The following is a 17,819-nucleotide window of genomic DNA, read 5'->3' as shown; positions in this document are numbered from 1 at the left end:
CACGGGGGTGAAACATGGTCTCTGCTCTGTTTTGATGTGATGATGATGCTCAGGTTATGTTATGTTAAAGTACTCTGGGTTTTATTTGTCTTAAAATCATCGCTCTGTTACGTTTGAAAACATGTTTTGTTCTGCATGATAACTTTGAAAAATATTTTGTTCTACATACTGTACTTTGTAAGTGCTCATGTTTGCATGCTAGCATATGTCCTCTGCTTACTCAGTTGTTGATAACCCACCCCCTTATCTTCATTATATTTTCAGATGATGTGGAGAGTCCAACATCTGAGGAACAAGATTAGGAAATGTGAGCATGGCTAAACTGAGGAGAGGATGTTGAGTACCCATGGGTACTACCGTTAAAAGAAGGATATCTGATATCTTTTAGATTTAATTATGTATTTGGTTTAGTAGTACTTATAGATTTATCAGTTTAGTATGTTATGACTATTGGGAGATTGTGGACTCTTTAGTTTATTATTATTGCAATGATGACTTTGTGGAGTTTATAATGTATTTATTTAGACAATATGAGATTGTTTATTGTTTATGAAATTTTTGAAGATTTTAGATGTGTTAGGAGACATGTTTATAAGTGATAGGAAGTAAATCTCCGATCCATCTGAGTACGGGACGTTACATTAACAATGGACAAACTCTTTAACAAGTTAAACTACAATTTAACATCTTACAAAGGAGAGTTGCATTGTGGCACGGGCACTTGTAAAGCTAGCTGTCTGCTACAGATAATGTTTGTTTAATGCATGTTAGGGCCATATCCTTATTTGTGCTTTGATCTACGTACGTTCAATGCTTTAAGGGCAGGTTTGGTAACCAAAACAAAATACAAAATTCTCATCTCATCTCATATCATCATTACACATTTTTCAAATTTTCATACAAAATATAATAAACAATTCAACTTTTTCAAATCCCAATACACATTTTTCAAATCCCAAAACAATAATAATATTTAAACATAATATTTTAAACTTCAAAACAAAACACAAAATTCTCATCTCACCCCCCAAACCTACCCTAAGTTGCATGAATCTTTTAGCGGTAGTTTTCCAACAAAGTTGGAGTTTAGACTTCCCAAATACAAATGATCCTCAAATTCCATGGCTGCAGTCACAAAGGATATCACCTTTCCATTTGGGTCATCAAATCTCCTGATTATCTTGCCATCTGCTGCCACATTTACAACCGTTGCTTTCCTGTAAACGCCATTTACCTTTTCAATCAGTTTTGGAAACGTTGCTACCAAGTGCTTGGATGCCTTGGAAGTGTGCACAAACTCCAGCCCCTCAGAAGTTAACTGACAATATGAAAATTACTATTGTTAGTTTTGAAAAAGAATAATCCTAAATACAGTCATGAGTTTTGTAAGTGCCGCACACTCTTTTTAAAAAAAAGTGGGATCCACAATTAAAAAAGTAATTTCTTCAAGTGGGTTTTTATATATTTACTCACTTTTACAAAATCAGTGTGCAACATTTGCTCACTCTACGACTACAAATATCATTTTTCTTTGAAAAAATATGTTCCTAATAAATGGGCACACTTAAACTAATTTGCACCATAAAATTATTAGTTTTGCCTTTAAAAGGGTCAGTTTAATGGAGAATGCACTTTATAATATTTGATAGCTTGAGAGAGAATGTAAACTTGTGTCAAAATATAATTGTTTTCTATGATATTATATCTTTGAGCATGGAGTTAAGTAGTACCTGAAGTAGAGCAATCCAAAAAGATCCATCTGGTGCAAGATTGATGTTATCAGGACCACCCGGAAGGTTGTCGATAAAAATTTCAGTTTTTCCCTTATCTTCTCCTTTCAGCCAATACTTAAGGCACCTAAACCTGTATCAGAAAAAGGGAGAATTAATATATGCGATGTGCATGTTTTCCCAACTACAATAAAATTGTTTATTTGCGATCAGTTAATTCTAACGAAATAACTATTTACAATTAAAATTAATTACAAATAGTCTTTTGGTTACAATAAATTAGTCACAAAAGCTCGTTTTTCTTATAGTAATTAATTTCGCATCTGTAGTAATTAGCAATATAAAGCTGAAATAAACACAAAAGCATAATGCATGCTCCGATGGAATATCAATATCAAGTGCACATATTTATGAGGCTTGTGATAGAATCTGGATTACCATTGTATCTTCTTCCATGAATTTAAAGGATATATACCCTCAACTTCTTGTGCAGATTTGAGAGCTTTCAAGTTTCTTCAACTAGGGTGTAAGAGACATATGAAGTGCAGTAGCATTTATTGCATGCTGCCCGCATGGATTTCTCGGGCAGCATTAATTGCTAAATTAATTGTGTAAAATTTAATTCATGTGTCTATGTTTTTTTCACTTGAAATCCATCCAATCTTGGGCCAATGCCAGCCCGAGGTTTCCCTTGTCCGCCTGAACCCCGCCCCCACGAGTCCACGACTATGGTTGCCAGGGGATGGGACCTAGGCTAGGCCCAAGCTCGTCCGAGGATATTACCCATCACCGGACCCAGCATAAATATATATTATTTTTTTAATAAAATAATGTCATTTTAGGGAGAACTCTTTAGAGCACTTTCATTAAATTAGTCAAAATTAAAAGATAATTTTGATGAATATAAGAGAAATTTGACTTTTGACTATTCTATTTACATAAATCTGCACATTGAAATAGCTATTTTTTCATTATATAATAATAAAATAATATAAAATGAATTTGATTTTGGTTATTCATATTAAATCTCTACATTAGATTATACATTTATTTATTATAGAGTAATGAATAACTAATAATTTTAAAAATATTTAATTTTATCATATTTTACTATTCTATTTATTATATGTTAATTAATAATCATGTTCTTATTAAATTAATATATCACTAAGTCAAATTAATATATTAATTGTGATAAAATATGTGATAGAAAGAAATGGAGAGAAAAATAATTAATAAAATATGTATTTGATGTATATACAGTAACCTTCAAATTTAAAAAAAAAATTTAAAAGTCACTGTAACTAAATTCCATTTGAAATTTGACTAATCTAATGTGAGCATATTTTACTCTTTAATAGTTAAATACTTATTGGATTTAACTTTTAGCTAATCCGATGAGAATGCTCTTAATGTCATATTTTCACCTTATGTTTGTTTTAAATATGCCCTCTCGCTCTCTCTCTCTATATATATATGTGGAAGCTCTCTCTTAGCTCGTCGTTGGATGGCCACGGGGGCCAATCGACCTCCTAGTATCCGGAAGAACCCAACCCCAATGCAGGATGCAGGAGCAGGGCCAACGGCCACTAGTCCAGGAGTGAGAGTAGCACCCTGAATACTCGCCTTGCAAAGCAACGAATCATGTTTTATTAATTAGTAATTGAATATTATGACTATTAACCAATATCGTAAGATCTAAGTACTCACGTACATGATCGCAACGAATCGTATATATTTTTGTCATTCAATGCAAAATATTACCTTATTTTGGAACCGTTAACATGTGTTGCAAGAACATTGACGCCATCTTCACCAATCCTAATCAGACCCTGCATATACATATATATTCAGTTACTTCGCTGTATTAATTAGTTCATGCAAATGGGCCAATGCCCGAGTCTTCCTTTTCTATTTATTGGGCTAGAAGATCAGTTTCTTGTAGTCTATGCACTGATCTATGATTTATATTACTATTATTTTTGTTACTATAATTGTTATTTTCTTTCTCAGCCTTTGTGCATAATTGATAATACTGTGTTTGAGAGCAACATTACCTTTTCAGAATCGCACACAATAAGATCGCCTTCCTTTGTTATTGTGATTCCAAGTAAAGTACGACTGTTCATCATCTTCCAATTCTCCCAAGACCCGTTTCTATGCAATCTTTTAATCCAACCATCTCTAGTTGCAGCGTAGATTGTACCCTCTTTATCCACACAAACGTCTTCTGGATCCTTCAGAAATCCTTCTCCAAGTTTGAGAACTCCCTTGCGGAACAAAAAACGAGTAAACGCATATTCCAAGCCTTCAAATGGATAAGCACGAAGCCAAAAACCAGTAGATATTAACAGAAGCAAGCTATTTACCTGCAATTTGTTGTTTGCGGGAAGGGAGGAAGCTGAAGATGAAACAGGCAAGTCAAGCGATCCAGCTGGGGATATGGGTGAGAAGAAAACGATTTGAAGTGTAAAGGCAAGCAAACAAGCAAGCAGGAAGCTTGAACATGCCGCTGGAAAGCAACGCTTTGATCTAACAATGGCCGGTAGGCCATGTTTTGGACTCATAGCCTAAATCAGTACGCTTCAATGGTGTTTGAGGAGGGGGAGACGTGAGATTTTGATAAGGATGACACGGGTGGTGGTATAAAATATCACAGCCCAGATAAAGAGCCCAGTCCATTAAAGGGCCACCACTAGAAGACGATAGAATGAGAGACGAAGAAGAGAGAAGGAGGGGGCATAAGGTTAAGAATGGAAAAGAGAGTCAGGAGGAAAAGTGGAGATGTAACGTAAAAAAGAGAAGATGAAACATAAAGCAAGGGAGTAGCAAAAGATAAAAGGGAGCTTCCAGATGACTGTTGGGGGTGACTTCGACTTCAACTTCTTCAGCTTCTTCAACCTCACGACAGGGTCTACAACGACGAGATTTTCTCAAAAGATAGAGCTCTAATCTTCATTGTACAACGAGGATGTAAGATTATGAGAGACTATAAAATAAACATATTATAGTGGATTCGTTTTCCCAAAGGACTCGTGGACATAGGTCTTGTGTCGAATCACATAAACTTTTATATTTCCCTCTCTTTTATTTCCCTTGTATATATTTACTACTCACTGCCATGGATGAACACTGCGGACACCGTACAACCATACCGGACCACCATTGGGGCTCCATATAACACCGATCGAAACCTGAATAGTCTCAACGGGTCAGGAATGACTATTTCTCTCATTCGGGCCTGTTGCGCTATTTTTAAACGAGGATAAACATCAGAAGCTCAAACTTATATAGGGAAATTACTTAGGGCAAGATGGATGTGGTCTAAATTTAGACAGTGCTAGCTGCAAAGGTAACGACTTGACATTGATAATCCAATTCCCATACCTGAACAAAATTTGCAGTTGTCATCGTAAAGAATAAACAAGGGCAAAGCCTGGAAGGCCGGTAAAATGAAATCCCATTAGCATTTTGTTTTGAAAGGTTAAAAGCCCGTTGAGTTAAATATAAATGATTTATCTGTTCAAAGTTTTAAGATAACTAATAATTTTATCATAGTAGAAGTCTTAAATTTGAACTCTAACTCTATCATTTAATTCCTTACATTAACAAAATAGGATTTAGATCCACATTCATTTCTGATTGGTGCAAAATTGTAAGTGCACAATATCGTAGTTTTACAGTAAAGTGACAGAAAGAGTATCGTCCTCAAGGATTGATAATTTACTTTTGACAAATACTAAAATTATATTAATCTTGACTTTATTTAGAAAAGACACTAAGATTTTTGTAATTACAAACTAAAATAAAATTAATTCAAAGAGAATACTCAAAGGAAAAGAAAGATATTGTTCGAAGATCAAATTAATAGGAAAGAAAACTTCTAAGAAATCGATTTCACCTAATTCCTCACTATGCTTTACTCATCTAACTAATTAAATTTAATTCTCGGTTTGTTAGCAAATCTCCACAAACATCCAAAAGCCTATTTCGATAGTCAATTGGAAATTATTTTTGTTCATAATTTTATACAAGAGTATGCAAATTAATAAAGTAAGAAAGCAATAAGACCAATTATTTTAATACTACATAGGTTCATACAAGTCTTTCGATCTCTATAATTACCTATGCCGAAATATTCAAGATCTATCCTATAATTTTCACTTTCGACAGCAAATCACAATATTAAAATCCTCTAATTAATGGCCAGTTAATTAGAAGTAAGCTCAGAATAAATCAAATAAACATAGAAGATAATTATTTTAAATTAACATAGAAAAGCAAGCATAGTTCGGAACTAAATTACATCATTTTCCTAGAATAAAGAAAATTTAGTACATGCTAAAAATTAAATTCAACATAAATGAATTCACCATAATTTTTCTGAGAGAAGAAAATGAACATTGAAAATGCCCCTCGCAGTTCTCAGTGTTGTCCCTCGCAAGCCGCAGCGTCTAAAATGAAAAACTCCAAAGAAATGCCCCTCTGAAAAACTCTCCAATTTCGTGCTAATGATATGCTTAAATAAGGTAGGAAAGAAACCTTAATGTTTCATATTCCCGCACACAAAATCGCCTAAATTTTAGGACTCAACTTGGCAGCCATGTACGCTCTTCAGGAGTTCGAATTTGGAAATTTGTATTAGAGACAATGTTGTAGCTCTTTAAGATAGGTTTCCAACGCATTACAAATCGTATCATCAGATTTTGGAGCGGAAAGTTATGATTAAAATACTAAAGTATGTCCATGCTGTCTACTAGCGCGTTTTGGACTCTAATCAGAATTACTCTCAAACCCCATCATTATCCTTATTTGAAGAGTCCTACACTCATTGAAAGTTCTTAGGTTGTTCCAATGTCTTGCCCACTTGAAAGTCCTTTGAATTCGAATAAGTTTGGACTTGCTATTTTATAAACTTTGAAATTAAACACAAAAATATGCTCAGGAGTATCCCAAAATAAATAGAAACTCAATTCAATAATACATATTAATTCCAATGATTTCTATTAACATTTTAGCATTTGAGTCCAATAGTAGGGTATTTAGACTAAAGTTTAAAGTTAAGAAATGATAAAATATAAGAAATTATGCAAGTCATCAAACACACCCCAACTTACAACTTTGTTTGTCCTCAAACAAAAATAAAAATAAAAAATAAAAAATAAAAGACCACTATAGACTATCTATAAGGGAAGCATGCGTGGAATCCATTCAAACAGAAACAGCACATGATTAGCCTACAATCATGCTCAATCTTCTGTCATAAATTTTGTATTAAAGATGATTTTATTTCCTTAGTTGTATATTGTAACAGCAACTTGATTTCAGCATTACCGTTACTTAGTTTCTAAAAATAGCTTATCTATTATTCTGTATATATTGTAAAATCTCTATCAAAAGAAGACGTGGGAATCTATTCATTGAAATTCATTTGCAGTATCTATTTCTCTATATGGTATCAGAAGAGCCAGCATCAAACGAGTCACCGATCCGAGTTACCACCATGTCTTCCTCCTCTGATCAAAACCCAAACTTCAACCTCAATACACAACCTCCTTCCGCAGCAGAAAAACCTATCATTGCTCTCAACATCATTGCCCAAATCAATGAAAAGTTGACTCCCTCCACCTTTCCTCAATGGTGTGCTCAATTTGAAGCACTCCTTATTGGTTATGATTTACTAGATTATGCCGAAGGCACCCTTCGATGCCCCACTTCGGCTGGCACCGCTGCTGATGAGCTGCGCAAGATCCATTGGATCCGACAGGATAAACTTATCCTAAGTGCCCTTCTAGCCTCTACAGCCTCGTCGATCACCCCGCTCATTGCTACGGCAAAGACCTCCCATGAAGCTTTGAAAAAGCTCAACAATTTATACGCTAGTCGCTCACGCACTCGTGCTATGCAGTTAAAGGAGGAACTCACCTTAATCCAGCGTGGAAATCGGTCAATCACAGAATATTTCCATGCGGTGAAGGCCTTGGCTGATGAAATAGCCATTATTGATCATCCAATTTCGGATGATGACCTAACCCTTTATGTATTAAATGGCTTAGGTCCAGATTTTCGGGAAATCGCAGCACCGATCCGAGCCCGAGAATCCTCTCTCGCCTTTGAAGAGCTGCACGATCTGCTGATTGGCCATGAAGCGTATCTGAGACGCTTGGAAGCTGCAACGCAGCACCTGGTCGCTTCAGCCAATTTCACGAAGACGAAGCAGTCCGCACAAGGGGGAAATTCATCGTGGTCCTCCAAGAGAAATGATCCTTCTCGTGGGCCTCGCGGATCCAGCCCAGGTCATGGCGCCCAACGCGATGGACGTCGCTCCAACGCAAATTCTGGCAGGCCCAATAACTCCAATCGGCGCTACCATCATAAGAGAAATAGGAGCGGGAACCCACACATCTGTGCACAGTGTGTGAAGAAATGAAAGAACATGGTAACTGCGAGGATGAAAAGGTAACTTTGTTGATTTGCCTAAAACACAACTTTCACAAAAAGGAACTTGTTTATTCAAGCTAGAGAGACATGGCAATAAACATTGAAGGGTCTTAAGATTAGGATGACCATGTCGAGCATGCCATTTGGAACTAGAGAATTTGGTGGCCATAAAAGTAGTAGGACTGTACTGAAATTGAGATACAATGGATATAAACCATCTTGAACTAGCCCTTTAAGTAGCACTTGTCTCATCTTCAAGTCCAAAAGTAGAAAACCTCATGGATAGAACATAAAACAATAATGATTGCCAACGGTAAATTGAGAAACTGAAAGAAGTTTCTTCTGAAGTTGGAGAACAACCAATTTATTTTTCAAAACCAAGGGCATATGAGGAATAACAAAGGTACCAACACAAGAAATAGTAAGGTTAGATCCATTACCGACCATGACCAAGTCGATGCCTCTGTAAGTTCTAATACCTTGTACATCCGTGAAGGTTGGAGTGCTAGTGTCAGGTAACCAGGTTCATTAACCGTGTCGCCAGCCTGCATTGCTAGAAATGCTTTGTACTAATCTACTTCTTCATTGTGCATCTACTTTGTGAGTGGGAGCTCCACACTGAAAGCACGTAATGCAGGAGCTACGACCAGTACCACTCACACCACTTCCATGGCTATTGTGATTTGAAGATTGTGAAGTGCGACCGCCAGAGCAATGATCCTGAGACTGTGAGGCTCCACGGATGCCTTTATATCATGGTGAATAGCTAGAGCCACGAGCACGGGTGGAAGAATTACCTTTAGACTTTGAAGTCATTGCTTGGTTTGTATATAGAGTAGTTGTTGAAGTGTTGTCTCTCGCAGATGATGAAAGTCGAATTTCAAAGTCCCTTAATTTACAAATGGCATTTTCCAGAGGAGGACAATTGCCTCTGGCATTTAAGGCATCAATTATATGATCGAACTCAGATCCTAAACCTCTTAGTAGGCAAATGATGAAGTCATCATCATCCATAGGCTTCCCAGCATCATGGAGGGAAAGGGCCAAAGACTTCTAAGTTGTGCAAATAATCTTCCATGGAAGATGATAGGTGAGAGATTGTAACTCTCCACGCATTTGCTAAACCTTGTCTAGTGTATGTCGGCCATACAAAATTTCAAGAACCTCCCATACATCATGTGATGTGTGATGCCCCCGTATCTTCGCTTGGGATTTGGCGGATTCTGAAGCGTTGGGATATGCAAGGTTACCTACCCCTGTTCATGACAAATGAAGATACAATGCACCTAGCATGCATTTAAACAATATGTAATATTCACAGCGGATAATTTTTTTCTTTGAGCAATACTATGTACCTTATAAGATATATCCCAAATTAACGTAAGCCTACTTTATAAAAGTCACATGATAACTGATATCCAAAGGTTACAATACTTTGTCCATAATATCTGCAACATTACTAGTATTGGAGACAGAGCTCCTCATGTACATAATCAAATGACCATTATAACTACTAGACTAGCCTAAGGAGTAGCTTGCACAACTAGGCCGGGATAGCCATAATCCTATCTACAAATTGGAGCATCGAAGCAATGAGCTCCTCATTGTCATGTCATGGCCTAATCGACCTCGTCCAAGCGATCCTCTATCGATTCTCCAGATCCTGACACGATCTAGCATTTCGAGAGAATTATAGTTGGGACTGCCAAGTGAGATTTGATTACAAATCTCAGCAAGTTAACAACCAACTAAAACTAATAGTATATAAATGTATGCATGACAATAAAAGACATGAATGCTGACGTGTACATAAATGATCGTGACATAACTTGGCAAATAACATGACATGTGCTGACATAACCATAACTGAAGTGAATTGAACTTGAAATTGAAATGAACATGAACTGAATGTGAAATTGAACATGAACTAAACATGAAACTAAACATGAACTGAATGTGAAATTGAACATAAACTAAACTGTATTCTTGTCTCATGGGGTTACCATGATGTCCTTGTCTCATAGAATTGCCACGATGTTCTTGTCTCATGGGGTTACTATATGATGTTTTTGTCTCATGGGATTACGATAATGATACTCTTGTTTCATGGGGTTACCATAATGATTCAGAATAATAATGACTTGAATAAGAACTTGACTGTACATAGACGTAAGATGACTAGATTTAAAAAATACTATTTTGGACACATACTCCGAACTCGAGACATGACGTGATGTGAAATGAAATGATAGATGACATGACATAACATAACGTGACATGTAAGTGAGATGAATGATGTCATAACATGGCGTGTAATAAGTAAACATGTACTTAGAAATAAATCATGGCATGGCATAATATGGCGTGTAACAGATAAACATGGAATTAAATGACATAAAATGTAACAGATAACTTTTTGTGACATGACGTAACATGTAACAGATGAATAATTCGTGACATGACATAATATGTAACAGATAAATATTTCGTGACATAGCATAGTATGACATGTATAAGAGTGTAGGTAAATGAATTAAATGTTCTCTTATCAATGGACATACATAATATCCTGACAGTAAGGTAGAGGCTAACTTGCTATGAGCGTAGCATGACGAATTAAATGTGTGAATTACGGAAAACTGTAAGTAGAGATTTCTAAGTGTTAGAAACTTCTTACTAACAACTTAAAAACATAAAAATATTGACTTAGAGTAAAATGATCATTTTACCCCTCTACATATGGGAAATGACCATTTTACCCTTAACTTAAGGATTTCACATCCTAACTCCAAAACTCAACAAAATTTACATTCCTAAATCTAAATTTCTAATTAGAAAAATTTAAAACACATCACAACTAGGTCAACCATGCAAAGGCCGAAACATGTATAGGCCAAACCTCTTGATTTTTGTTGCAATTCTATCAAACCTCATTTCTCACGCTTAAAACCGAAATATGCAACATAAAAAAATCATATCCTATGCCCAAATAACATACTAGAACAACCAATAAAACTCACATCACAAAACCACAATTTCTTCAATTCAAAACTTCCAGTTGTTAACCTTAAGCACAACCCTTGATATTCAAGGTTTTTACTCTTTTCAAAGCAATTCCAAGAACTCCATAAGTTAAATAACATACTCTAAGTACATTCATAACACATTCCTAAGAACCACCATGCTTTGAATCATCAAGCTAAAGTCACAAAAAGTCACAAAATCCAAATTAAAACATTAAGCTATCACACTTTCACCAAAACCGAAATCTATGTGGTTTGGTTTTGATCAAACCATTAGATCTGAAATATTTCATGAAATAAATCACAAATGAACAATATTATATAGTTAATAATTAGTAATCCAACCTGACAAGTCTTCATAAGCGGAAAAATTATTTATTGTCCATAACACGACAACATGCATCTTGAACGACTTGCCTGTTGATGAATCAAATGTTAGGACCCCATTCTCTCACAAATCTTTCAATTCTGCAATTAATGGCTGTAAGTGTATGTCTATATCGTTTTCCGGTGATCTTGAACTTGGAATGAGCAAACTCATCATGAAAGATCGATCTTTCATACACTTTTACGGTGGAAGATTATACGACATAAATATAACTGGCTAAGTAATATGACTAGTACTCATGTTTCCAAATGGATTAAATCCATCTGTTGCCAACCTAAGTCTCACATTATGAGATTTTTCAGCAAATCATGGGTGCTCCAAATCAAATTCCTTCCGAACCTGGGAGTCAGTAGGATGTGTCAAGACACCATCGTTCCTGACTTTGGACGATGAGTGCCATATCATGTTTACAGTTGTTGCACGTGACATTAATAATGTTGTAATCTAGGTATTAATGGAAAGTGGCGTACGACCTTGCGCGACACATTCTGCTTTCAGATGTCCATCTTGATTCATGGCAAATGAGATACTCTTTCAATTGCTCATTTTCTCTCCAAAATAATACACAACCATTCTTACATGCATGTATTATGTTGTAATTAAACCTGAGTCCTCATTTCAACTATTTTGCTTCATAGAAGTTGCGAGGTAAAATATTATCTTATGGAAGTGCCCCTTTAAACAACTCGAGTAACATATTGACAGTCTTAATAAATAATCGGCACATGGATTTTATGTGAAGCAGTCTAATTGTAAATGAAAATTTACTGTGCCTTCTGCATCCTAGATATAACTCACGTTGTGAATCATTCCACAAGCGTGCAAAAGTGTTATGGTCCACATCATTTGAATTTGATGTGTCCGTATCACCTTCATCGATAAACATTCTCGCACCAATGTCACCCGGCATTTCCTCCATATCCTCATCGTATTCATCACCAACAACCTCAGGCATTACATCTTCATCGATGTCTTCTTCTTCATGTAGAGGCTCGAATGATGTTGGATATGATTTGCCGTGTAAGACCCAATCAGTAAAACCCTAGTCAATACCTTTGAAAAACAGAAACTCTCTCACCAAGTCTATCTTATGAGAATGCAAATTCTTGCATTGTCGGCATGGACATCTAATATGCCAGTCACTATCAGCTGTACAAAATGTGAGCTCTAGTAATTTTTTAACACCTTCAGCATATATATTGTAATCCTCTTGCAAACGATCTCTAACTCTCATTCAACTCTTATCTATGCCTAATACCCTATTAGAAACAATCACGTGGGCATCAACAAGTGTAACGCCCCAATGGAAGACCCAAACCACATGGTCTATACTCTAAAAGGACTAGTCAATGATACAATTGGAGCCTCATTGGAACTTTATAAAGAGCAAGAACTTCTCATTCCCAAGTAATGTGGGATCCCATACACCACCTACCCTTATCCATATCATATGTGGGTATCACAATTTCTCCCCTTAAATTACCAACGTCCTCGTCGGGCCTGTCCGTTGTAGGTGGCACGGCTCAAGTCCCACATTTTTGGTTAGGAAAGACTCTGATACCATTTGTAACGCCCCAGTGGAAGACCTAAATCACATGGCCTATACTCCAAAAGGACTAGTCAATGATATAATTGGAGCCCCATTGGAACTTTATAAAGAGCAAGAACTTCTCCTTCCTAAGCAATGTAGGATCCCATATACCACCTACCCTTATTCATATCATATGGGGTATTACAACAAACAAGCATGCATCTAAAATATTATACAATTTCTTCATTTCACTAGGTAGTTGGTCCTATTCCATTTTGTATTGAAAGATCATAGTCGCCAATCTATCAACTATTATCTGTCACGTCCAACTAAATTTTGGCAGCATCTCCTTATAATTCTCCAAATATGCTCATTTGATTGTGTGCACTGACAAATAACACGTCGATGCACCATCACCGAAATTGCATATCCAGAGAATAAGAAAGGATGAATCTACCAAAATCATAATGTCGGATGCTAAGAGATATAGTTGGATAGTTTGCGAGAATGATCTTACAATCCCAAACTGTCCACTCTAAAAAATTCAAGAGTTATCAATCAACCGTTCATTGGGATTGATAATTCTCGAACGAGTCTAAGGTTTATTTCGATGAAATATACAAGACATGAGAGTAATACACAACAACAATGCAAGATACAAGAATATATCAAACAACAGCTAACAAAATTATCAATCTTTATATTAAATTTAGGGTTTAGTTATTAGAATAGAGTGGTGCTACTCTGTCGCCTCTATGTGCCCACTCTGCTTGCCGCCTAGTGCAAATTGCATTTTGTTTTTATTTTTTATTTCAAATATTTTTTAAACATCTCTAAACATTTTTAAAAAATAAAAAAATATATCAATACACTAATAGTCACTTCCTTAGTCATTAAGAAAAAAAAATTAAAAAATTAAATATACGAGGGATCAAAATGAGGGGGCAAAATGAGGAGGCATACTAGTATTATTCTTTCATAAGTTAACGCGTTATTAACTATTAAGTATTTTTGAATATTATTTTAATTATTAAGTATCATTAACTATTAAGCATTTTTTAATATTTTTTAAGTATTTTTAATACTATTATTTTTTAACTATTTATTATTATTATGTTAACTATTATTATGTTAACTAGTAATTATTTTTTAACTATTGATACTATTATGTTTTGACTATTAATTATTATTATGCTAACTATTAATTGTTTTTTAACTATTTATACTATTATTTTCTCACTATTAATTATTATTATGTAATTTGTATTCAATGCAAACTAACGTTCGAATGTATAAAATGTATGTTTGAACGAAACAAAATTGTTCGAATGGTAATATATATACATTCGAATGGATTCAACACAGATTCCATACGCACTCCCAAAATAATATCAAGAACTACAATCCTCAAACACAATCTCACAAATCATGCACAATATCGACAAACACACAAATACGTCAATTATAATGAGTAAACTATAAACAATAAAACACGAAATTTACCTTCAATGTAATTCCAAACAACTCAACCCACAATAAAACACCTACATAACATGTAAACAAACAAATTCAATGAACAACTCAACCCAAACAACTCTATTTCAGTGAACAAAGAACATACATTTGAAAAATTCATGTGCAGCCCTCTTTGAAATGTGAGTTCAATCTAACTCACTCTATTTCTATCTCTATTTCACTCTCTGTTTCTCTATAATCGAATTGGGAGAAGAATGAATGAGTGTGGGGAGAAGAATGAAGGATTTTGGGGGAGAAAATGAGTGAGATGGCGCTGGGGTTGAAGGAGAAGATGTTTTGAAGTTTTGAATGAGAATAAGGGGTGTAATGGGTTAAAGTAGAATTTTTGAAGTTATTACGACAAAAAATGTCGTTGTAATAACTTCTAATAGCATGAAGTGCCATCATCTCACTTAAAACTTCTCTTATTAAGACAAAACAAGTTGTCACTTGCACGCCTTGTTAAGTTATTTACCGTTCGAACATAAATATTATACGTTCGAACGTGAAAATTAATTCAGCGTGAATGTTTTTCCGCTTGAGAAGTTTTCGAGACCATGTTCTAATAGTAACAAAGTACCATTTGAACGTTACTCCACTGCTCAGGGATTGGCGGGAGACATTCCCACCACTATTTCAGAAGTGCCAAAAACCCTAGAAAATGTTCGAACTTGCTTTTTCATGGTTAAAAACGTTCAATCACTAATTAAGCATTCGAACGGTATTCCATAGCGTTTGAACGTATATTACTAAATGTTTATTTATAGTTTAATATCTATACTATACATTTTAATTTATTACTATATATAGTTATATAAATATATTGTGATTACCATTTGCTAATATATATTGTACTATATACTAATATATTATATATAGTACATTTTACTATAGTATTATATATAACAAGTTATATAGTGTAGTACTATAGTATCATATATATGGTATCATATAGTAATATATACTACATATAATCATATAGTGATATAATATACATGTAGTATACTATAGTATCATATATGTAGTATCATATAGTGATATACTATACATATATATACTATAATATATACTATCATATATGATATAACATTATAGTGATATAACATTATCATATACTATATAACGTGTACTATATAGATATATAGATATATATTTATATATATAATATAACATGTTATATAGTATATAACATCATATAGTGATGGGAAGAGCTCATCAAGGCTATTCATGGTTTTGATCACATGATTGCTCATCAGTTTAGGGAAGGGAATAAAGTGGCGGATTTTCTGGCAAGGCAGGGCGAGGAGGGGAAGAATTGTATATATGTGGGTACCGATGATTTGCCCCACCATGTGAGAGGTTTGCTTAGATTGGATTATCTTGGTTTGCCTAATTTTTGGTTTGGGTTTTCTTTGGTTGTATGTTATGGTTTATTAGCAATATTGTTTGTGAGGCTTTGTTAGTAGTATTGTTTGTTTAGGTTTTCCTCCACCACAAAACTTTTTTATCAGCATCAACCACAAGTCCATAAAATCCCCCTCCATTCGATGCCATTTCTAAATTGGCCTCTCTTTGTCTGCCCAAATATTAGTTGCTGCAATACAACTCCACAATACATGGCACACAAACTCATTCTCCCTTCTACACACAGGACATAAAGGGTTCTCCACTACTTTTTGCCTGTTCAGATTCAACCTGGTAGGTAAGCTATTCACAACAGCTTTCCCATATGAACATTCTCACTATTTTAGGAGTGTTAAGCTTCCAAATTTTATTCCAAACCTCTTTCCCCAATTTAGATTCTGAAGAGCTCCCTTTCTCTTTGTCTCTTTTGGACCTCTCCAAGTGGTACCCACTTTTCACACTATATAAACCATCCTTTGTAAGAGAGTGTCGTGTACTAGCCTGGAATTTCACCTTCCATTAAGTAAGAGATCTTTTACTTTTGCCTCTGCACCCAAGTTCTTTCGAGATGATTGAATAGAAAACTGAGAGGGTCTTGGTATCCACTTATCCTCCCATATGCTCACCTGCTCTCCATTCCCCACCCTCCAAACCAGTCCCTCCTTTAGTAAACCAAGAGATCCCCACAGACCCTTCCTTATTTTTGAAGGCCCACACCCTAATTTAGCTTTTAGCAGGTCAGTATGCCTAAAATACTTATCTTTTAGTACCCTAGTAGCAACTGAGTATGGCATATTCACTACTCTCCAGCATTGCTTTGCAAGAATTGCAGTATTAAAGCTTTGAAGCTCTCTAAAACCCAATCCCTCCTCTTATTTTGCAATCCCCATCTTAGCCCAGCTCTTCCATTGGATTCTTCTTTCATTTTTCTGGAAGCCCCACCATAATTTAGCCATAAGAGCAGCTATTTCTTTACATAATTTCATAGGGAGTTTAAAAACATTCATGTGATAAGTTGGGACAGATTGCACCAATGCCTTCAACAATACTTCTTTTCCAGAAGTTGAAAGGAAATGGTTTTTCCAATTGCTTATTTTGCTTCACACCCTATCCTTTATACCTCTAAATGTGTTATATTGAGATTTTCCCACCATCATAGGCAAACCCAAATATTTCTCACAATTGTTTTGGATCCCTACTCCCACATTAAGCCTAATCCTTCTCCTTATATCATCCTTAATATTTGAGCTGAAAAATAAAGATGTTTTCTGCCTGTTTAAGCATTTCCTAGAAGCTTTCTCATAGATCTCATAGATCTCAAGCAACTCTTTTATCTTTAACCATTCCTGCCAAGAGGCTTGCCCAAACACAAAATAGTCATCTGCAAAAAGTAGATGTGTCACCCATATGCCACCCCTGGCGACTGAAACTCCTCTTAATTCCCCCTTGTTTTCAGCTTGGTTTATAAGGGTACTCAATCCCTTTGCACATAGAAGAAAAATGTAGAGAGATAAGGGGTCTCCTTGCCTTAACCCTTGAGTTGGAACAAAAGGATTGACAGGTTTTCCATTCACCACTATGACATAGGAAACTGATTGTACACAATGCATGATAAGACCCACCCATATTTCACCAAATCCCATTTTAACCATTACTGCCCTTGAAAATCCCCACTCAACTTTATCATATGCTTTTGAAATGTCGAGTTTCAAGGCCATACTCCCCTTATCTCCCCTTTTCTTCATCTTCATGGAGTGGAGGATCTCATAAGCTGCAATTATGTTATT

The 17,819-nt window shown here is 35.3% G+C and overlaps 2 protein-coding genes across 2 annotated transcripts; one reads left to right on the top strand and one right to left on the bottom strand.

Annotated features, from left to right (window-relative positions):
- Positions 1-826: 826 nt before the first annotated feature.
- Positions 827-4,385, bottom strand: LOC109009032 (adipocyte plasma membrane-associated protein-like). Its single transcript, XM_035687657.1, has 5 exons — positions 4,100-4,385; positions 3,788-4,000; positions 3,495-3,562; positions 1,731-1,863; positions 827-1,318 (listed from the first exon to the last, which is right to left on the bottom strand). The coding sequence occupies exons 1-5, from the start codon at positions 4,295-4,297 to the stop codon at positions 1,034-1,036; spliced, it is 897 nt and encodes a 298-aa protein (XP_035543550.1). The 5' UTR covers positions 4,298-4,385; the 3' UTR covers positions 827-1,033.
- Positions 4,386-7,182: 2,797 nt separating this feature from the next.
- LOC109009024 lies at positions 7,183-8,160 on the top strand. The gene has a single exon (XM_018989346.2). The coding sequence runs from the start codon at positions 7,183-7,185 to the stop codon at positions 8,158-8,160; it is 978 nt and encodes a 325-aa protein (XP_018844891.2).
- The last annotated feature ends 9,659 nt before the right edge of the window (positions 8,161-17,819 follow it).

Source organism: Juglans regia, chromosome 1 (genome assembly GCF_001411555.2).
Source record: "Juglans regia cultivar Chandler chromosome 1, Walnut 2.0, whole genome shotgun sequence".
Lineage (NCBI taxonomy): Eukaryota > Viridiplantae > Streptophyta > Magnoliopsida > Fagales > Juglandaceae > Juglans > Juglans regia.
This window is presented reverse-complemented; position numbering and strand designations above follow the sequence as displayed.